General features: G+C 39.0%; 1 protein-coding gene across 2 annotated transcripts in view; it reads left to right on the forward strand.

Annotated features, from left to right (window-relative positions):
• RICTOR (RPTOR independent companion of MTOR complex 2) overlaps positions 1–22,372 on the forward strand; it is a 182,060-nt gene that overhangs the window by 130,466 nt on the left and 29,222 nt on the right. For both annotated transcript variants that reach the window (XM_054032098.1, XM_054032099.1), the window contains 12 exons: positions 1,740–1,875; positions 2,492–2,691; positions 3,177–3,303; positions 6,010–6,174; positions 6,563–6,639; positions 6,740–6,818; positions 12,044–12,153; positions 12,262–12,349; positions 15,425–15,517; positions 16,315–16,421; positions 18,072–18,301; positions 19,646–20,675. In XM_054032098.1, the coding sequence (XP_053888073.1) occupies positions 1,740–1,875; positions 2,492–2,691; positions 3,177–3,303; positions 6,010–6,174; positions 6,563–6,639; positions 6,740–6,818; positions 12,044–12,153; positions 12,262–12,349; positions 15,425–15,517; positions 16,315–16,421; positions 18,072–18,301; positions 19,646–20,675 (2,442 nt within the window). The remainder of the gene's footprint in view (positions 1–1,739; positions 1,876–2,491; positions 2,692–3,176; positions 3,304–6,009; positions 6,175–6,562; positions 6,640–6,739; positions 6,819–12,043; positions 12,154–12,261; positions 12,350–15,424; positions 15,518–16,314; positions 16,422–18,071; positions 18,302–19,645; positions 20,676–22,372) is intronic.

Genomic DNA, 22,372 nt, shown 5'->3' on the forward strand with positions numbered 1-22,372 from the left:
ATTATGACCACAATCTAACTGTATCCCACTTTCCTCCTGCCCCTTTCATACACACAGAATACAAGAGTAATTGCTAACTGGTAATATGTGATAAAAGATTATTTTCCAGATTCAGTCATTTGTAATATTGCTCTTCTCAAAGGAATGTCTACAATTCTGTGTAACTGTTTCCTGGATTTGTACTGTATTCAAGCGTTGTTCAGTGGATGAATGATTTTTTTTTTTTTTAAACGCTCAATAAGTTGTGAAAAGCTAGGACGCTTTTTACTATAAGGCTTATTTCTGCACTTGCAGAATTGCAAACAGCTATCTCCATGCTTTTACTGCCATAAAATATTCTAACTCTTGGTTGCAGTTAATATAGATTTAAAAAAAAACAACCTTCTGCAGTCTTGGATGACTCAGAGCTATGAACTGTTAACTGTATCATTCTCAAAAATTGTTGACAGCAAAACACTTTTTTTTTTTCCAGGCTTTGTTCTCCATCATGTAAATACACAATTTGTGCTATGTGCCAGTGCATTTAGTCTAATGTATGTTGTGAAAATCTTATGACTGTAGCGTTAGACATCAAAAATGGCTTTTAAAAATGATTAAATCACAATTGTGTTGTTCAAGTTATTGCTAGCCTTAATCTTTGAGAGATGCACATAAGCATAATCCATAAGAATGTTTAATTATGACTTATGTTTGCTCACATGCTCTTATTATAGGTTGGTTGTTTTGTGAAAATATAAAACAGCCTTGAGAGGACTCCTTAGGAATTTCTCTGCCCTGTGTTTTGTCAGTGAGACTTGGACAGAGGCCTGTTCTCTCATTCCTGCTGTAACAACAATAAAAAAGAAAATCAATGTTTGTATAGAGAGCCATAGATACCCCTTAAAAAGCATTCTGTGTTCTCTTATACTATGGTATGCAAGGTGTATACTAAATATGACTAATGATTTATGGAAAATATTAATATAATTTTAAATTACAAACTTAGGGCCCTACTGCTGCAATCCTGAATTGATTCCACCTGAATCAGTGTATCTGTGCACTAAGACTGTTATAGGGCTTCATATTTGATCATTAGTAATGCCCAAGTTCTGTTTAAACTGTCCAAATAAGTATCAAGTTGGGAAAATATGGTGTGACATGCATAGAAGGCATGTATTTTTCTTGAAGACAAATGCATACCAGCCACTCTGTGGTCTGACTTCTTTTAAAAATACATAACAAATACCAGGACACATGAATTTTTTTTTAAATCTGCCAAGAGAAGAGTAGTTACTACATGAAGTGGGTCACTCTTATAGACAGACAGATAGGAATAATCGCTTAATTTTCCACAGGAGAAATGTTACAGAAGAGATTATAACTGAATGAATCTGTTTTATTGCCTGCTTTTGTTGTTCGCTGTAAAAAAAAAAAAAAAATCTTCTTGATAACTTGAATTTTTTGCTTGTCTTCTATTGTGGCATTCCCAAAAGACATAGAAAGAATTTTTATGACTCTTCACATGGTCACATCTCTGAAATTGTTCTCTGGCTATAATTATTTGGGCTGCCTGATCTTTGTTTCCGCAGACTACAATTTTAGTAATTTGCGAATAAATCTACTTGGTACCCATCACCGTAACTCCTTGTGCACAAAATATCCCTTTCATGCCCACAAGTTCATATATATTATTTCTTGCAGCACAGTAAGATTTTTTTTTTTTAGGGTAATCAACTAATTCTCATTTTAATCTTAATTAGGTTTGTCCGACGACTGCTGTATTTTTACAAGCCTAGCAGTAAATTGTATGCCAACCTGGATCTGGATTATGTCAAGTCTAAGCAACTCACTGTTGTGGGTTGCCAGTTTACTGAATTTCTTCTTGAATCTGAAGAGGTGAGAAATGATTTCAGCTATAAGATATAAGAAAAAATGACAGTTCTCTATGCTAGATAAGCAAAATCTTAATTTTAGTAACGATGTTTGCAAGAAAACTTTAGGGTTTTAAAATTTAAAAAGACCATCTTTGCAAGTCTAATTAGAATCCTGAGGTATCCTGGCCAGCAGGCGTAGGAGTGCCTCAGTACTGTGGTGATTTGTCTATTAAGAAGGAGTGGGTTTTTTGTTTTGTTGTTTTTTAAAGCAGAAATGGGTTTTGTGGAATGCTCCCTGGCCTCTTGTTCAATACCAGAGATGTATCCTTATTATCATGCTCAAATTTCTTTCCTTCAACTATACTAAAATATTTTACTTTGCCTTGTCTTTTCATAACTGTCATATTGCATATGTCAAAATTGGTACAGAGCTCCCACTGAAATCAGTCTTTTTTTATTTGCCTTTAGTTTTTTTCACTTTGTTAAACTGTTTGCACTAGTTAACATTTTTTATTTTATCATTTTTATATATGTGCATTCTGAGAAATTTAAATCAATACATTTTAGTAAACAAAAACCAACTAAAGCTGTTCATTACCAGTAATAAATGAAAATATCTTTTTACATTTTTGGGGTAGGATGGACAAGGCTATCTGGAGGAATTAGTAAAAGATATTGTGCATTGGCTGAACTCTTCCTCTGGAATGAAACCAGAACGCAGTCTTCAGAACAATGGGTTACTAAGCACCCTTAGTCAGCACTACTTTCTGTTTTTTGGTACACTCTCCTGTCACCCTCACGGAGTGAAAATGCTTGAAAAATGCAATGTGTTTCAGTGGTGAGTGTTTGTATTTACTTCAGTTTGTAATATGCTGTGGGTACATGTTCAATCATTATAAAACCTGCAAATAGTAAATAAAGACCTATGTCCAACAAAACTAAAAACCTCCCAAATCTCACTGGATTCTCCAACCTCTTCGGAAAAAGCCCTGTAGTACAGATGGATTTTGTAGAATGGCCTTTTTTTCCAGGCATGTCTGACTGACAAAAACATCTTGGTGACTGCATCAGGGAGAATGTTTCTGTCTACACACTGAAAATATGAGAAAAAGGCAGGCAGCATGCATTGTCAAATATCATGCTAACGTTTCTTAAGCAGCCAGTATCAGATTAACATTTATCCTTACCTTAATTTTGACCCAACGTATTATGTTGAATAGTAAAAATAATAAATTAGCAAGGTGGTATATATATTATGTGTACATGCATAAAATACTAAAATTGAAAGTGGATTCCAACTAATACTTTTTCAACTTTTTTCAGTCTTCTTAATCTCTGCTCCTTGAAGAACCAAGATCACTTACTAAAACTGACAGTTTCTAGTTTGGATTACAGCAGAGATGGGTTAGCAAGAGTCACCCTTTCCAAAATTTTAACTGCATCTACTGATGTAAGTGTAATTAATCAAGCACACAGCTTGTTAATATTTATTATTAAACATTTTATTTCTTTTGTTGTTTAATCTAATAAGCTAAATCTGGTTAATTTAAAATGTTGTATATTCATTCATTACAAAGGGCTTTCATTTTTCTTAGTTGTGTAACACAAACTCTCCTGGCATACCACAGAAAACTTTTTAAAATATAACCTGGGCCTCGTGTATTCTGTGATACTGTAACTGCACAACTTGCTATAGAATCCATTCCTTGCCACCTAATTGGGCTCCAGAATTTAAGCTTTTATTTAATAGTTTCTAGCCCTCAGGTTTGAGAGAGCTGATAGTGGAGGGGAAATATTCTTAAATGTATGAACCAAATATAAACCAATGCCAAGTTATCTTCTTGAGGAATAACTGTAAGGCCTTGTCTTCACTAGGAGAAAGTTGCTTTTTTAATGTGTTTGGTAACACATGTTAAAATCCTAGTGAAAACAAGTTTTAACACATTAGCTGATTGAAGTAAATCTTAGAAAGATGCATGGGGGAAGGCGTGATTGCAGAGTGAGGGAAGGATACAAAAATTGGCATTGACACTGGAACTGCTGTAGTGAAGGAGGCGAGTGGGATTCTATAGGCTAAGGAAAGAAGTGCACTGGATCTTCAAGAAAAGGGCAAGAAGTTTAGGTTTCATACAGTAGACAAGTAGGAGGGATTCAATTTGAGTGATGTCAAAAAGGATAGATAAAGTTGAGACTTGCCCAAGAAAGTCATTGTATACCTTGTTTGCAGAATTGTAGTCATGTCGGTCCCAGGATATTAGCGAGACAAGGTGGGTGAGATAATATCTTTTTATTGGCTCAACTTCTGTTGATGAAAGAGACAAACTTTTGAGCTGTTCTTCAGAAGAAAAGCTGTGTGTACCTTGAAAGCTTGTCTCTTTTACCAACAGAAGTTGGTAAAATAAAAGATGTATTACTTCACCCACCTTGTCTCTCAATGATATACCTTGGTGAGAGCAGTTCTTCTGTAGACTGGAGAGGACAAAATTCAGTGCCAAGAGGGAGTTAGGGGAGGGGAAGTCAGACAGTTACTATAAATTCCGTGTATTTCTTTGAGGCTGGCGAATACTGGAGGATTTCTGGGTGTGAAGGTAAGAGGTTGAGGGCAAGGGAGGTGGGTGGTTGAGAATGGAGACTATGAAGGTTGTGTCAAGATGACAGATTGAAAGTGGAAGGTAAGACCTTGGACTGGAATTGATATTCTTTAAAGAAATCATGATGATAGAAACTCTTGGATCTCCTGCTTCTCCTACCATGAGGTAGGGAAGAACTCCATGAGATCTAAGTTTGGGGGGTGGGGAAGACTTGGAGGGCAGGGGTTACCCTTGTGTTGAGCAAAGCCAAATAATCAAGGAATTTTTGTAGTTCCCCCTTTTGCTCTCCCCCACGACCCTCATCCTACACCATCATATGGCTTGTCTTCACTAGACTTCTTATCTCAAATTAATTGTCAGTTAACTAGCTATTTAATACGTGTGTAAAAGTTAGTCTGCAACTCTCCTAGGGATAAGCTTAAGCTAAACAACACATGTTTGTAGCCTAGGTTGAGCTCACCTGCCTCCACTTTTCCTCAGAGCTTTCCCCAGTAACAATAGTTACTGAAATTGACTTGATAGTTGCCAGTTTTCATTGCTGCCCACAGGGTTCTGAGTACAGTAGAACCTCAGTTATGAACACCTTGGGAATGGAGGTTGTTCATAACTGAACAAAACATTATGGTGGTTTTTTCAAAAGTTTACTTTTGAAAATTGACTTAATACAGCTTGGAAACTTTAATATGCAGAAGAAAAATGCTTAATTTAAATGAAACAAGCACAGAAACAGTTTCCTTACCTTGTCAAATCTTTTTTTTTAACTTTCCCTTTATTTTTGTAGTAGTTTACGTTTAACACAGTACTGTACTACATTTGCTTTTTTTTTTTTTTTTTTTGTTTCTGCTGCTGTCTGGTTGTGTACTTCCAGTTCCAAATGAGGTGTGTGGTTGACTGGTCAGTTCGTAACTCTGACATTCGTAACTCTGAGGTTCCAGTGTAGCAGCAATGGACCAATGTCTTGTTCATTTCACTCTGCTACTTAGGAAAGCTGCAAGTAGCAACATAAGTGTTGCAGTTGTCTGGCTTGGGAAGACAGCACTGAATTTGTTCACCTTCAGAAGATTATTTTCAAAACTTAAGCTATATATTGTAAGAGATCTTAAATTCTTCAAAAATTGATAGTATAAATCCCCTCAGGTACCAGGGCCAGCTTTCCTGCTCATCAGAGAAAAGTAGATTTTTCAAACCGTTGCTGCAGGTAGAGCGTAGATGCTGTCCTGTATGAAATAGTGCTGGCAATTCACAAGGCAGCACTTATAATAGTACTGACAATTTTCTACACGGTGCCAAGGACAGTGGACTGTTAGATAATATTGTCTTTCAGATGAGACAGGTGAGACTTGTCCTGACCAGATACCTTGTGGTCATGGAAAATATAATTACATCACACTTTTTGTAAGAGAGAAACATGTAGACAGTTGTAATAACACATGCAAAACAATGTGTAAACGGTGCTTATTTGCTATGTAACATTGTGATGGAAATGCACTGCCTTTGAATATGAAAAATGTTTAATATTTAACTACTGTATATTCTCTCTTCCAAATATTTTTTTTCCGTTGCAGAGCTGCAGGTTATATGCAACAAAACATTTACGAGTATTGTTGAGGGCCAATGTAGAATTCTTTAGTAACTGGGGGATTGAATTACTGGTGACCCAGCTGCATGATAAAAATAAAACCATATCTTCTGAAGCACTTGATATCTTAGATGAGGCATGTGAAGATAAGGTGAGCATCATTAGTCTACAGCAATAACTTAAGAATGTATGTAGGAAAATATATTTTCTTTTTTTTAATTAAATCAAATTATCTTTTTGGATAATTCTACTTTGCAAAGTGTTTTAAGTTGCCTACTACAAAGTGCCTATATAATGAATATTCGTGAACTATAATAGCATATATTGGAGGAAATTTTTGTGATGTTGTTTACTATCTGTCATATACTTTCAATTTCAGATGCTTCTGAGTAGTTCACTGCTATTGTACTTTTCATTCTTAAAGGTGTTCCGAGCTTCTATATGGATATTTCTTATTCTAAATAAATAGTTGCCTTTTTAATTTAAATGGCTTACATAAATTCAGGATTTTAAAATGAGTTTTTCTACTTCTCTTTTAGGCCAATCTTCATGCCCTTATCCAGATGAAACCTGCTCTCTCCCATCTTGGAGACAAAGGGTTGCTTTTGCTTCTAAGGTAGGTGTTACATGCATCTTTTCATTTCAGAAAAACTTATGTTCGTACTCCAAGTGGTTTGTTAAAGATGGACTATTCAGTGTCTGTTGTTACTTTACAGATTTCTGTCCATTCCAAAGGGGTTTTCCTATCTAAATGAGAGAGGTTATGTAACAAAACAAATGGAGAAATGGCAAAAGGTAATTCTAACAAGGCTAAGTGTATAGCCATTGCAAATTATTTTTAAAGGAGGGATGATGTGAATATAGACATTTAGAAGTTTGGAAGGAATTCACAGTTGTATAATATTAATGTCAGGACATTCTATTGCTTCAGTGATTGTTTGTGAGTGTTTCTAGTGAAACATCCTGTTATTAGGGACTCTTCACTCCATTGTGTGACTACTTTCTTGTCTTAGCAAGAGCATGTTGATGAGGTTTTTAATAATATAAAATTAACTAAAAAAACATTTTGGCAACAATTCCCTTTCCCCAAATGTACACAACTACATGACTGATTAGATGGTTTAGGAGAGTGGTGGGTCTGCTGGGTTGTCAGATGAAGGTGGTGCATATTATTTTCTGTAGAAGAGAGAATTTCTTTCACAAAGAATTGCCTTCTTTCCAGATGGCTACTGGCTCTAATTGTTCCCAAAGAAAGTGAATCAAAGGGTATGTCTATACTATGGGATTACTCCGAATTTACAGAATTCGATTTTTGGCAACCGATTGTATCAAGTCGAGTGTATGCGGCCAGACTAAGCACATTAATTCGGCGGTGTGCATCCATGTACCGAGGCTAGCATCGACTTCTGGAGCATTGCACTGTGGGTAGCTATCCCATAGTTCCCGCAGTCTCCTCCGCCCATTGGAATTCTGGGTTGAGATCCCAATGCCTGATGGGGCAAAAAACATTGTCGTGGGTGGTTCTGGGTACATCCTCCCTCTTCCTCCGGGAAAGCAACTGCAGACAACCATTTTGCGCCATTTTTCCTGGGTGAACATTGCAGATGCCATACCACGGCAAGCATGGAGCCTGCTCAGCTCAAGACAGCAGTCATGAACACCTCACACGTTATCGTGCGGTCTATGCTGAACCAGGACCTGAAAAACCAGGCGAGGAGGAGTCGGCTACAGCAGCGCGGCAACGAGAGCGATGAGGACATGGACACAGAATTCTCTCAAATCGCGGACCCTGGCGCTTTGGAGATCATGCTGTTAATGGGACAGGTTATAGCCGTGGAACGCCAATTCTGGGCCCGGGAAACAAGTACAGACTGGTGGGACCGCATAGTGTTGCAGGTGTGGGATGATTCCCAGTGGCTGTGAAACTTTCGCATGCGTAAGTGCACTTTCATGGAACTTTGTGACTTGCTTTCCCCTGCCCTGAAGCGCCAGAATACCAAGATGAGAGCAGCCCTTACAGTTGAGAAGCGAGTGACGATAGCCCTGTGGAAGCTTGCAATGCCAGACAGCTACCGGTCAGTCGGGAATCAGTTTGGAGTGGGCAAATCTACTGTGGGGGCTGCTGTGATGCAAGTAGCTAAAGCAGTCACTGAGCTGCTGCTACCAAAGGTGGTGACTCTGGGAAATGTGCAGGTCATAGTGGATGGCTTTGCTGCAATGGGATTCCCTAACTGTGGTGGGGCGATAGATGGAACCCATATCCCTATCTTGGCACCGGAGCACCAGGGCAGCCAGTACATAAACCACAAGGGTTACTTTTCAATGGTGCTGCAAGCCCTGGTGGATCACAAGGGACGTTTCACCAACATCAACGTGGGATGGCCGGGAAGGGTTCATGATGCTCGCGTCTTCAGGAACGCTAATCTGTTTAAACGGCTGCAGCAAGGGATTTACTTCCCAGACCAGAAAATAACCATTGGGGATGTTGAAATGCCTATAGTTATCCTTGGGGACCCAGCCTACCCCTTAATTCCATGGCTCAAGAAGCCATACACGGGCAGCCTGGACAGTAGTCAGGAGCTGTTCAACTACAGGCTGAGCAAGTGCAGAATGGTGGTAGAATGTGCCTTTGGACGTTTAAAGGGTCGCTAGCTCACGTTACTGACTTGCTCAGACCTCAGCCAAACCAATATTCCCATTGTTATTGCTGCTTGCTGTGTGCTCCACAATCTCTGTGAGAGTAAGGGGGAGACTTTTATGGCGGGGTGGGAGGTTGAGCCAAATGGCCTGGCTGCTACTTACGTGCAGCCAGACACCAAGGCGATTAGAAGAGCACACCAGGAAGCGCTGCGCATCAGAGAAGCTTTGAAAACCAGTTTCATGACTGGCCAGGCTACGGTGTGAAAGTTCTATTTGTTTCTCCTCGATGAAAACCCGCCCCCTTGATTGACTCATTCCCTGTAAGCAAACCGCCCTCCCCGCTTCGATCACAGCTTGCTTTCAAAGGAAATAAAGTCACTATTGTTTAAAAATCATGTGTTCTTTATTAATTGATTATAAACATAGGGAGAGAATTTACAAGGTAGCCTGGCTGGGTTTGGGAGGAGGATAGGAGGGAAGGAAAAGGTAACTTCAAAAGTTCAAAATAATGACAGCCTTTGCTTGGGTGGAGTGGGCGGGTGCACGGAGCCTTCCCCCTTCCGCCCCCGTCCTCACGTTGGTCCCTCCTGTCCTCATGTTCAGTGGCATCTTTCTTGTACTTTGATACCGTGTCCTTCCACTCATTCAGATGAGCTCTTTCATCGTGGGTCGATTGCATGATTTCCGAGACCATTTCGTCTTGCGTGCGTTTTTTTTTCGCCGCCTTATCTGAGATAGCCTTCGGGATGGAGGAGGGAGGCTTGAAAAATTTGCAGCTGTGGGACGGAGGGAGGGAAAAAAAGGGAGAGAAGTATTTAAAAAGATACATTTTACAGAACAATGCCTATACTCTTTCACGGTGAACACTATTCACATTACATAGCACATGTGATTTCGGTACAAGGTCGCATTTTGCATCTTATATTAAGTGCCTGTGGCTTTGCTGTTAGAAATCAGATGCAGGGCCGGGCAACAGAATTTGACTTGCATGCAGCCATGGTAAGCCATTGTCTTTCGGCTTCTGCAAACTTCATTAAAGCAGTGCCCTCCTTTCCCATATGAAGCCAAGTCCCGTTGAGTGCTGCGGTTTTCCTGTTAACGTGCAGCAGCAGAAACCAAACTTAAACTCCCCCCCCCCCCCCCAATTCTCTGGGATGATCGCTTTACACCTCCCCCCACTGCGTAACTGGTATCAGGGAAGATCCCTGCAGAAACCAACTAACCCTCCCCCCACCCCAATCCCGTTCTGTAGGATGATCGCTTTACCCCTCCCCCCACCGCATGGCTGGTATCAGGGAAGATCCCTGCTAGCCAAACGCGAAAAGCTCAGCGCCAATGCCTCCCCCCCCCCCCCCCCCAAAGCGCTTGGCTGACTGCAGGGAAGGATTTCTTTTCAGCCACAGGCAAATGGCAACCTCTGTCCCCTTAATTAAATTCCCGTATTTCAACCGGGTTACCATGAATGATATCACTCTCCTGAGGATAACACAGCGAGATAAAGAACGGATGTTGCTTGAATGCCAGCAAACACTGGGACCATACGCTGCCAGGCTTTTGCAATGATACCAGATTTCTTGTTACTAGCATGGCGTGGTCAAGTGTCCTACCGTGGAGGACGGAATAAGGCTGCACTGCCCAGAAACCTTCTGCAAAGGCTTTTGGAGTACCTCCAGGAGAGCTTCATGGAGATGTCCCTGGAGGATTTACCCTCCATCCCCAGACCTGTTAACAGACTTTTCTAGTAGCTGTACTGTCCACAAATGCATCCCAAGTCCTCAGGGCAAATTAATCATTAAAAAACACTTGCTTTTAAACCATGTTTTATATTTACACTCACCAGAGGTCCCTTCGATGGCCTCATTGGGATACTGGGTTGGGAGGGTACTTCAGTCAGGCTGAGAAAAAGATCCTGGCTGTTGGGGAGAAGGGAGTGCTGTGTGCTCTCCGCAAGCTCCTCCTCCTCCTCCTCATCTTCCCCGTCCGCAGAATCCTCAGGCATGGCTGAGATTACCCCCTCCTCGGAATCCATGGTCAGAGGTGGGGTAGTTGTGGCGGCTCCCCCTAGAATTGCATGCAGCTCAGCGTAGAAGCGGCATGTCTGCGGCTCTGACCCGGACCTTCCGTTTGCTTCTTTGGTTTTCTGGTAGGCTTGTCTGAGCTCCTTAACTTTCACGCAGCACTGTAGTGAGTCCCTATTGTGGCCTCTCTCCATCATGCCCTTAGAGATTTTTTCAAATGTTTTGGCATTTCGTCTTTTGGAACGTAGTTCCGCTAGCACAGAATCCTCTCCCCATATAGCAATCAGATCCAGTACCTCCCGTACGGTCCATGCTGGTGCTCTTTTTCTATTCTCGGACTGCATGGTTACCTGTGCTGATGAGCTCTGCGTGGTCACCTGTGCTCTCCACGCTGGGCAAACAGGAAATGAAATTCAAAAAGTTCGCGGGGCTTTTCCTGTCTACCTGGCCAGTGCATCCGAGTTCAGATTGCTGTCCAGATCGGTCACAATGGTGCACTGTGGGATAGCTCCTGGAGGCCAATAGCGTCAAATTTCGTCCACGCTAACCCTAATTCGAACTGGCAATATCTATTTTGGCCCTACTCCCCTTGTCGGGGAGGAGTACAGAAATCGATTTTAAGAGCCCTTTATGTTGAAGTAAATGGCTTCGTTGTGTGTACGGGTGCAGGGTTAATTCGATTTAACGCTGCTAAATTCGAACTAAACTCATAGTGTAGACCAGGCCTTAGGTGGTCTAATGAAGATATTGACACACTATACTGTCAGAAAGTGAACAGGAACACTCAGACCCACTGACATTAATGGGGAGATAGCTTCCCTTCTCCAGATAGGTACTTGAGGGCAGCCTCTTGCTTCAGTACACTGAGAGCCATTGGAGATGGCAGCCATTTTGAAAGAGGGCAGGTCTTGGAATTCTCTATAGTAGGTCCATAATTCTTCAGCTTCTTTTAAAGGACAAGATTAGTTATTAAAATAAGTCTTTCTTTCCATTAATCCTACAAAAAATATTCAAATGTAGCCTACACACAAGATTTCAGTGTTTAAACGAAAAGCTTGAATGATCTGTTCTTTTAGGATTATGAGAGAAAAAGTGCTATATCAGGTGCTAATTCTCTTAGCATCCATTTTTAAATTAATTTTATCCTCTAAAATAGTTGGGCAGATTTGTTGTAAATTTTCAGAAAATTCATTCTATATTCTAAGTACTATAATTACTGCACTAGCTGAAAAACTCAACCTTGATTATGGTCAGAAATAGTTTCTCCATTATATAGTAGTATATTGTAAATACTAGAAACATTTGTTGTCTGTCATATTATCAATGAGGTAATAGGCTCTATATTTCAATTTTCCTTTTTAGGAGTACAATTTAAAATATGTTGAATTAATTGAAGAACAACTTAACGAAGCACTTACCACTTACCGTAAACCTATTGATGGTGATAACTATGTTCGTCGGAGCAACCAAAGGTAACGTCTGTTGCAAATAAACTCGTTTGACGAGGACATGAATTGTGATGGCTTTTTAAAAATGTCATAATTATTGCCATGAAAACAGATCATTTCTTTTTCTACCAGATTACAGCGGCCACATGTCTACCTGCCAGTTCACCTTTATGGCCAACTGGTGCACCACAAAACAGGCTGTCATTTGTTGGAAGTTCAGGTGAGGATATTGACAATAGATAAATTAAAAGTAGGGCTGTCAATTAATGTCAGGTAACTCTCATGATTAACTAAAAAAAAATTAATCATGAATTAAAAAATTTATCGCGATTAATCAGTTTTAATTGCATTGTTAAACAATAGAATACTAATTGAAATTAATTCAATATTTTGGGATGTTTTTCTACGTTTTAAAATACATTGATTTCAATTACAACACAGAATACAAAGTGTACACTGCTCACTCTATCTTATTATTTTTTATTACAAATATTTGCACTGTAAAAAGATAAAAGAAATAATATTTTTCAGTTCACCTCATAAAAGTACTGTAGAGCAATCTCTTTATCGTGAAAGTGCAATTTACAAATGTAGATTTTTTTTTTGTTCCATAACTATACTCAAAAAAATAAAAGCAGCAACAACGCAAAACTTTAGTGTCTACAAGTCCACTCAGTCCTACTTCTTGTTCAGCCAGTTGTGAAGACAAACAAGCTTGTTTACATTTACGGGAGATAATGCTGCCCACTGCTTATTTACAATGTCACTGGTAAGTGAGAACAGGCGTTCGCATGGGACTTTTGTAGCCGGCATCGCAAGGTATTTCTGTGCCAGATATGGTAAACATTCGTATGCCCCTTCATGCTTCAACCCCCACTCCAGAAAGAAATAGGACTGAGTGGTCTTCTAGGCTCTAAAGTTCTACATTGTTTTATTTCTGAATGCAGTTATTTTTTTGTATATAATTCTACTTTTGTAAGTTCAACTTTCATGATAAAGAGATTGCACTACAGTACTTGTACTAGGTGAATTGAAAAATACTATTTCTTTTTTTTACAGTGCAAATATTCGTAATAAAAAAAATAAAGTGAGCACTGTACACTTTGTATTGTGTTGCAATTGAAATCAATATATTTGAAAATGTAGAAAACAGAAAATATGTAAATAAACGTTATTCTATTGTTTAACAGTACATTTAATCTCTGTTATTTTTTTTATCACTTGGCAGCCTAATTAAAAGTAAAAACTTTTCAAGTGTGCTGTGTAACCCTTCTAGAATAATTGACTTGGGATAACCTCTATTTTGATCATCATTTGAACAGTCATTAAATGAAGATTCATAAAACTATGGCCTTTCCAAATTTCAAAGAAGTTATATCTTGCAAGGACAATCTTTACCTGCATTCTAGCATCATGTGAAATTCTTTCCTTGTGTTGAAAACATCACAGAAATATCTTTCAATCTGCTTCTTACAACTGATGATTGTGAATGGTAGGGGCTATTGAGGACAGAAATAGGAAAGGCAAACACATCACCAATCAGAAATGCTTTTTTGGAGAGTTTGTTAGCTGAATGAACACTATAAGCAATGATTAGTAAAGCTATGCTTTTGCTTTATGCATATAGAGAATATGGATTGGGAATTTTTGTTAAAACAAATGTGTATTTTAGGTCCTTGAAAATGAAGAGAGAAATAAATTAGTCTGTTTTCATTTTTAAAAATTAACTTGTTAACTTAACGCTTAAAGTGAGTTTTATAGAATTGTTTAAATAAAATAAACTCAAGTGGAAGGCCAAATATTGCATTGATTTAATCCAATGAATCTGTCCCCTTTTGAGACCTGAATTAAACCTGGATAATTCACTAACAATTATATTTGATGCTTTCATTCAAGCTGCTAGTGAGCATCTGTTCATATAATTAAAATCATCATAGAGTTGGACAGAATATGACATGGGTGACAGTCTTTGTACAAAAGAGGCCTGAAAACCAGATAGGGACTACACCACACCAAAAGCAGGGGGGAATGTTGTCTCGGCTTGCTGAGAGAAGGCAGCTGTGCTTTATGGCCGGAGGGGGAATGAGGTCAGAAACTGCTACAAAAGGTGAACGGTGGTTGGCTTTGCGGCGCTGACTCACCCCCGGGGAATGTGAGGTTGGTAGTCCCTTTTTCCTTGCAGCAGGCAAGGCAGCTCTCTCTCTCCCTCCCCCCCAAGAGGTAGCAAATATCAGGTTGGTCTAGGACCTGTTGTGGGCGTTGTGCTAGTTGCTCCTTTTTAAGGCGGGCTGGGAAGGAATTTTTCCTGCACCACCAGATTGGCCTCGGTGGAGTGAGGATTTTTCCTCTTCCCCACAGCGGGTGTCAGGGAGGACCTTTCCTGGTAAGAAGAAAAGGTGGTAAGCCTTATGTCGCAACTTATTTTGTAAATGTGGGGTGGATGTCCAGTGCAGGTACTCCATAGGAAAGGCATCCAGTGACCTGGTAAAGGACTTAAAAGGATGTGCTGGATAAAGGAACAGAATTGGGGACTCCTATGATTTGTACGGCAGGGAGCCAAGCCCTCTCTCCCCCCATTCTTATAGCCCACCTTAACCCCCGAGGGGGATGGATGGTAAGGTCCAAGGCAGGGGTTGGCTGGAGGGACCTGGATGGAAAGAAGGGGGGCTGGTGGAAGCCCTGGGTAATGATTTGAATAAACATGGATTTTCCTACTCTGTATACTTTATCTGCTGGGTAGTCCCAGACATCTATTTAATAAAGTTGCAGCCTGATTAAAATCCATATCAAGTGTCTCCTGTCCTTCTTTCAGTATACCCAGACAACAGGGGGATTGTGATTAGGTTTGAAGTATGTTGGATTGAGCTCTGCTGGGGAGATTAACTTGATTTAGGGATGTCATTATGTAATCATGCTATTAATCTCTGATTTGTAAATCATTTGGATGATGAGGGAAAGGAAAAAGAATATACTGAGAATCTCTTTACTCTTTGAATTGTAAAACTGCAATGAGAAGGTTTCCCAATGGTGTAAAAGTAAGCTAACTAAGAATTAACATGTTGTATGCACTGATTACAGAATCGTTTGTTCCTCTTTGGGATATCAGGTAGTGTTAAGTTTATAATTTTCCTTCTGCATTATTGATGTTAATCAATCCAAGTTTTTATATGCTGGAACGGTCCAATTTAAAGTGTGCGTATGTAAACATTTGTTAAAAGCTTTAGGAGAACCTGATGTATTGAAACTTCCAATATTTATTCACTTTGAACTAAGTTTTTTTGTTCTCCTCCTCTAGAGTGTTGTCCCAGATTTAAGTTACACTGTTCGTTCCCCGATGTTGGATAAGTGGGAAGGAATTAAACATCTGAAAGCAGCCCTTTGGGCCTTGGTTAGTAATAGACATATGTATTGCTTTTCTTTCCTCTTATTTCTGCTGTAATTTTTCAGATACTGAAATAATTAAGGAATTGGTTTTAAGTAAAAGTAGTTCACAAAACTTACTCTTCTGGTATCCTAGCTGGTCTTTCCGATGAAATACTATGCATTGCATGTGACTCCTGTAAAAAAGTGAAGTCTAACAATGATTTTTTAAAAGCAAAAGAATGTGTATCATGTATGGCAATATGTGTGGCTAATCTTCAGGGGATATGACTTGCTGTGACCTGCGTGATATCACCATAATTTTTCCAAAACAGTTTTTTGGGGGGCGGGACATCGACTGGTGGGTTTGAACCTACCTAGTTCAACTGACCCACTGCAGGGAGATAGGAGGGAAGCCTGAAGTCTTTTTGCGGTGGAGCAGGAACAAAATTGGACATTAGTTTCATCATATATCATGGGTCTGTTTTCCCTCCCTCCTCAATGTTTGTTCTCTGTGCCCCAGTCCAAGTTGACTATTAATGGGAACAAGTAAAGTGCCAGTATGATGAGGGGAAATGTAGGATTATCCTTGTTCGGTTATCCCAGAGCCCAAGGTGGCATATGGTGCCCCGTGTCCTTCATTGCTCACAGGTGAAAAATACCAGAAGGATTGGCTATCTGCTCTTCAAAGTTAAAGGTTTGAAGTTATAATAAAATTGTGACCAGATGGCATTTCACCTTATTAGCATGCCAAGAGTGTTGTGGGCACCACTACAAATGACATCAGCAGTTAAATTTATTTAATGGCAAATAACTTCATTCCAGGGAAATATCGGATCATCAAATTGGGGCCTTAACTTGCTTCAAGAAGAGAATGTGATTCCTGACATAATGGCACTTGCCCAGCACTGTGAAGTTCTGTCCATTAGGGGGTATGTATATCTAATTTTAAAATTAAAATCTGCAAATAGTATTTCCTGACAGGCCTAGAATGTATAAAGATTTCTACTTTTGCTTACACTGGATTCCTTTATTAAACATCATTGACAAAGTTTGACCTATTTAGAGGACCTGGAAAATTTCTCAAAAGTTTATTTGCAGGAAGTGTCATGGTATCTAGGTTAGGAAGGCCATCATGAAAGGCATTTATTTTAATTTTGTTTTTCTAAAGAAGCAAGTAAAATTATTAGAAGTTCTTAAATCTCTGCCACTATTCTTTTCGATTTTTATTCAGTAATATTTGTTTTTAGGAGGCAACAGATAAAATGTATTTGGTCTCCAAAAACCTATTATCACATTACCCCTTAGACTGTTTGAATGTAATAAAAAATGAGAAACACACAGTTAATATGTGGGTTAAGTGGTTTGACCAGAATCCCATAGGAACTTTGTGGCAGCAGAATGCATGCTAGTGATTTTAGACCCTTGTGTTCCCTTGATCTCAGTCTGTCTGTTCCCCTCTGCTCCACCTACCCACTCTGGTTTCTGCAACCTTGTCTCCCCCTCTGCTCTTATTTTCTCTCTTTTTCCCTTCAACTCTATTCCATTCCTCACCCCTCTGCATTTGAATCAGGCCACTGCTTCTGTTTCTCCATGTTACCTAGGTGTCAGCATGAGAAGCATTGAGAGGACAGGAAAGATGTCTCCCTGCTCTCAATTCCTGTGTGTTGCACCAGATTGGCCCCCATCTGGCAGGAGAAACAATTGCAGTTCTGTTCAGCCCCCTGCAGCCATAATAAATCTCTATTGAGCATGTGTGAACTGAGAATTTTAGAAGGCTTATAACTTGGCCAAATTTGGATGAATTTTCACAGGGAAAGCAAAAGGCATATCACTGGCATCAGTGCATCTCTTTGCCAAATTTCTGTGCTAAAGCATGGACATGCTATAGCATCTGTTTAAAACGGTAATTTTTTAACATGGGCAAATGACATTTTCCCCTAAACTTGTTTTTGGAATCTTACCTGAAACTTCAGGAAAAGAACCCACACACCCACCAAAAAAAACAAAAACAGAAAACAAAAATAGAAAACAACAACCCACGACTTCCACCAGCAGTCTGAGGCAGATACTCAACACAGAAAATTTCAGCCCCAACAGTTAGTCATAGTTATAAATAACTGAAAAAAGGGTCTTATAATGGAAAATGTTGGGCAAAATTAACTATAGGCACTGCTACCAGTTCAGCCTATACATTTCTATTACTGTATTTCTTGTTACATGGAGAGTTTCTTACTTTTTATTTAGTTCTGTACTGTAAAACAAACAGGAAGTATGAACTGATTAACATTGCTATATGAACCTTAACTTTAACTTTTTAAAACTGTGGAACATTAACATTGCATTACACAAGTTTATTTTTTTTCCCATTTAATATATTTAACATGTAGTTGTTACCTGTACGACACTTGCTCTGATTTGTTTTTCCCATTAGATAGAACAAAAAAAGCTACTCAGCTGGTCTATATTGGATTATCTTGCAACTTTGTTTCTTCTTAAAAATCAAATGTATGTTTGAATAACTCAGATCTATTGATTAAATCAGGCTGTTACTTTTTTTTTATTATTATTATTAAATACAGAACCTGTGTCTACGTGCTTGGTCTAATAGCCAAAACTAAACAAGGTTGTGACATTCTGAAGCAGCACAATTGGGATGCAGTGAGACACAGTCGTAGACAGCCATGGCCAGTAGTCCCTGATGACATGGAGCAACTCTGCAATGAGCTCTCTTCTATACCCAGCACTCTTAGCTTGAACTCGGGGTCCACCAGTTCTAGGCATAACAGTGAAAGTGAATCTGCACCATCAAGTAAGCATGGCTAGAATTAATGGTACAGTGGTTCAAAACAACATCTAGAAATTGTTTTTGTAGGTACAGTATTATACTTACAACCTTGGTGTAAATTTTCTAGGCTTAATAATAATATTACATTTGTTTTGTGATTGATATTGGGAATTTAAATCTGCTGCTAACCATACTGTATTTAGAATCTTTAAATAGCCCTAAAGAATGCAGCACTGCTGATTGGAGGTTAGTCTCAGGTTAAGTATTAAATACAATAATGTAGCTATATCTTTGAAACAATGAAATCTTTAACATATAAAATATTTTGTAAAAGATAAGTAACCTGACAAACCAGGATTTGAAGCGATGTCTTCCTTTTCTGATGGGTACAGAAACTAGTATAGACAAGTACTACGTGTTGCAGAAATTGAAACAAAAACATAGTAATACTTAGTCATTGTAAACACCAAAGGAAATGATTTTTTCAATAGCTTGTGAGGAATGTAGTAACAAGTCCCATTGCATTTCAGTGAGACTTGTGTGCCTAAATTCTTTAGATGTTTAGATGCCTTCAGTTGTCAGGTTACTTGCATTACTTTTTTTTTTTTTTTTAAGAAATTGTACATATTGACAGGTGAAAGGATATCTTAGAAAATTTGTGATAGGCAGCTATTTTTAAGCAATTGTTCTGTAGATCATTAAATTCAATAATTATAGTCGTCAGGAATAAACACACAGTGTAGGTTGGGAGATCACACAAATTTAATTCTCAGTGTTAGCTACATGCAGAGAAAATACCTTTCAAAACGCTTGAAATAGCTGGTTGCTTTTTTTGTTTTTGTTTGAGTTCCCCTTTTATGAAGACTAAAATAACTGGCACATGTGGCTATATAGCTTACACTCAAAACTCATATTTGTACAAACCATTTAGGCATCCACATTTTAAAAATATGTTGTATGAAGAAATGAACAAAATATGAATGAATTTTAAAAGTGTGATTCAAGCTGTGTGATTCAGATTTTAAGTTTGATGCAGCTTCTATTAACAAAGAATGTAACTACAATTCGTTTTATGGAAATTTCTTAGCATTGGCTCTAGGGAAAGTTAACAGCCATCTTTTTCAAAGAACAAAAATAAGACAGGGCAAGAGAAGGGGATTGTTTTTTCTAAGCAGGAAACAAATGCTAATTTAAAATGTGACTCGTGCATCATAACATACACGTTTACTTCTTTTTGTTTTAGAATTATTAAATGTATTTACCTGATCTTACTGTGTATCAAGTTTCAGTAATTTTTCAATAAGTTTTTTACAATTTACTTCCTAGAAATATCAGCATTCAGTAATAAGAATCCTTATTTAATTTCAGGTATGTTTATCATGGAGGATGACCGGTTTGGCAGTACTTCTACTAGCACATTTTTCCTAGATATCAATGAGGATGCAGAACAAACATTTTATGACAAACCTGGACCCTTAAAGGATAAGGATCGTAGTCCTTTTCCCTTTTTTGCTTCTAGCAGATTTGTGAAGAATCGCATCCTAAATTCACTTACTTTGCCTAATAAAAAACATAGAAGTAGCAGCGATCCTAAAGGAGGCAAACTGTCCTCATCAGATAGTAAATCAGGCTTGAGGCGAAATCGTACTGTAACAGAGCCTTCCAGTAGTATAGACTTTACTCCTGGGGATGAATTCACTCCTGGGTTCAGAGTTCCTAAAATCCATACTTTACGCTTAGAAACTTCATTTGTTGCGAGCAAGCACATGGAAGATACAGGTAGTACCCCAAGTATTGGAGAAAATGATCTAAAGCTGCCAAAAGGTCTTGGAAATGAAAATCACAGGGAAAACACAAGCAGAGAGAGACTAATAGGAGATGGTTCTACACAAACACATTTCAAGAGTCGTAGCTTAAGTTTTAATACGGATACCACAACAAGTGGCATAAGCTCAATGAGCTCAAGTCCATCAAGGGAGACGGTGGGTGTGGACACTACAAATGTAGACACTGACTGTGGAAGTTTGAGTACTGTGGTAAGTACAAAAACAGTTAAAACAAGCCACTGTTCAACACCACAATCTAACCACCTGCCTCTTTCAAAATCAATTTCTGTATCCCTGGTGCCCCCAGGGTCTTCTCATACGCTTCCTCGAAGAGCACAGTCCCTTAAAGCTCCTTCTCTTGCTACCATAAAGAGTCTTGCTGACTACAACTTTAGTTATACAAGTTCTCGAGATGCCTTCGGCTACGCTACACTGAAACGCTTACAGCAGCAAAGGATGCATCCTTCACTGTCGCATTCAGAAGCCTTAGCATCTCCAGCAAAGGATGTGCTGTTTACTGACACTATTACCATGAAGTCTGGGAGCTTGGATTCTCGGCTAACGCCAAGCAGGTAAGAGGCATCCATGCTAATTTATTATTTCACAAGCATAGCTGCAAATTAAATGAAATTTTTTTTCTCATGAAAATTACTTCTACAGCTTTCTGCTAATGATAGGTAACATTCAATGCCTAATGATCCACAAATCCATTGGAAGCAGTGTAACTGTGTTAAGGGAATAATCAATCAACTAGGGATCTGAACTTCCTAATTGCTGTTCTAAAAGGCCCAGCACACACAACTGTCCTCAGAACCTCTCTGCCAGGTAGACCCGTCACAGGAACAACTATTTTCTTATGTATCTTGGTGTTTTTTCCCATTTAACTTTTTTGGTTGTGGTTTTTTTTTTTTTTTTTTTTTAATTGTTAAATACTAATATTTCTTAAGCGGAAATAATAATGATTCAGACTCATCTCCCTGTTTTCATTCAATGAGAGCAAACAGTGTTTTATTTTCTTGAGTTTCTCCCAGTGTCATTTACTGAGGTTTTAAACTGAGAGCACTGTCTCTGGATTAGACCTGGATTAAGTCCAGCACAGGGAGACACTGTGTGAAATCCTTGCCCCACTGAAGTCAATAGGAATTTTGTCATTGACTTCATTGGGTCCAGAATATCATCCGTGGGACCCGTTTTTAGAGAAAGTCAATGTCTCCTTTATATTAGTGTGTGATGTCAGACATTCTGAAGCACTGATTAGGCCATTACATAAGATGTTTGTCTCATGACACTGACAGTCTTGCCTTTGCTAGAGAAAAACTACCAGCTGCTGAAGTCCCAGCACACTCCCCCTTTTTATCAGGTCACTGTCCCTGGACTCTGTTTCCAGAGCTTTGTCTTTTGTATTAATCTTTGACTCAAATGTGTCTCAAATTTGAGACTGCTCCTGGCAAGGAGAAATTTTCTAGCTCTGTTTTTTTCTATCTGCGCCCTCTCCCTCCAACACACACATTCTTTCCCCAGCATCCTGGTTGATGTGACAGAAAGGGGAGAGGTTACCATAGTTGTTTCTTCTCTGGAGCCTCCTGGCTGCTGCACAGGAGACAGGCATCTGGTGCTCTGTCTCCCACGAAGAATTCTAGTGCCTGCCTCTGTTGCTCATTGCTTTCCCAAGCTGCAGCAGCATGAAATAGGACATATTTGACTTTCTCATATGTTCTAAATTTAGGGGCATAGTTTTTAAAATCTTGATCTTATGATAGGATATGGTCCTTTTTTAGTCGAATGTAATTTGAGAGGTGCATAGTGCCCGCAACTTCCATTTAAGTTATGATTACTGAGCATCTTTCAGGTCATGCCCCAAATCATCATCATAAGCTCACACCTGTTTTATTACTGACTAGACCTCAGGAAAATGTCCTCACTCTTTACCTACACTAGTGTTTTTTCTTCTTGTCTTCCCCTGAGCAAAATAATTAAGTTTATAGGTTAATATTAAATTCCTAACTCGGCAGTTGGAAATGAGGAAAATAGTGGCAAATAGGTGTCATTAGAACATTTAAAGTGGTATGGCTGTTTTGTGGTGTTCACTCATTGTAGTAAGTAGTTGTCTAGGTCTAGATTAATGGCATGAATTTTTTTCTGCATCAGTTGCTACTCTAATTAGTGCTAGTACGCAGAGATACTTATTAGAATAAGATACCAAGAATAAAATCCAATTCTACCTACTTTAACCATGAGACCAGCAAATGAAGCAGTGGTCCTACAGATG

The sequence above is a fragment of the Malaclemys terrapin genome, chromosome 6 (genome assembly GCF_027887155.1).
Source record: "Malaclemys terrapin pileata isolate rMalTer1 chromosome 6, rMalTer1.hap1, whole genome shotgun sequence".
NCBI lineage: Eukaryota > Metazoa > Chordata > Testudines > Emydidae > Malaclemys > Malaclemys terrapin.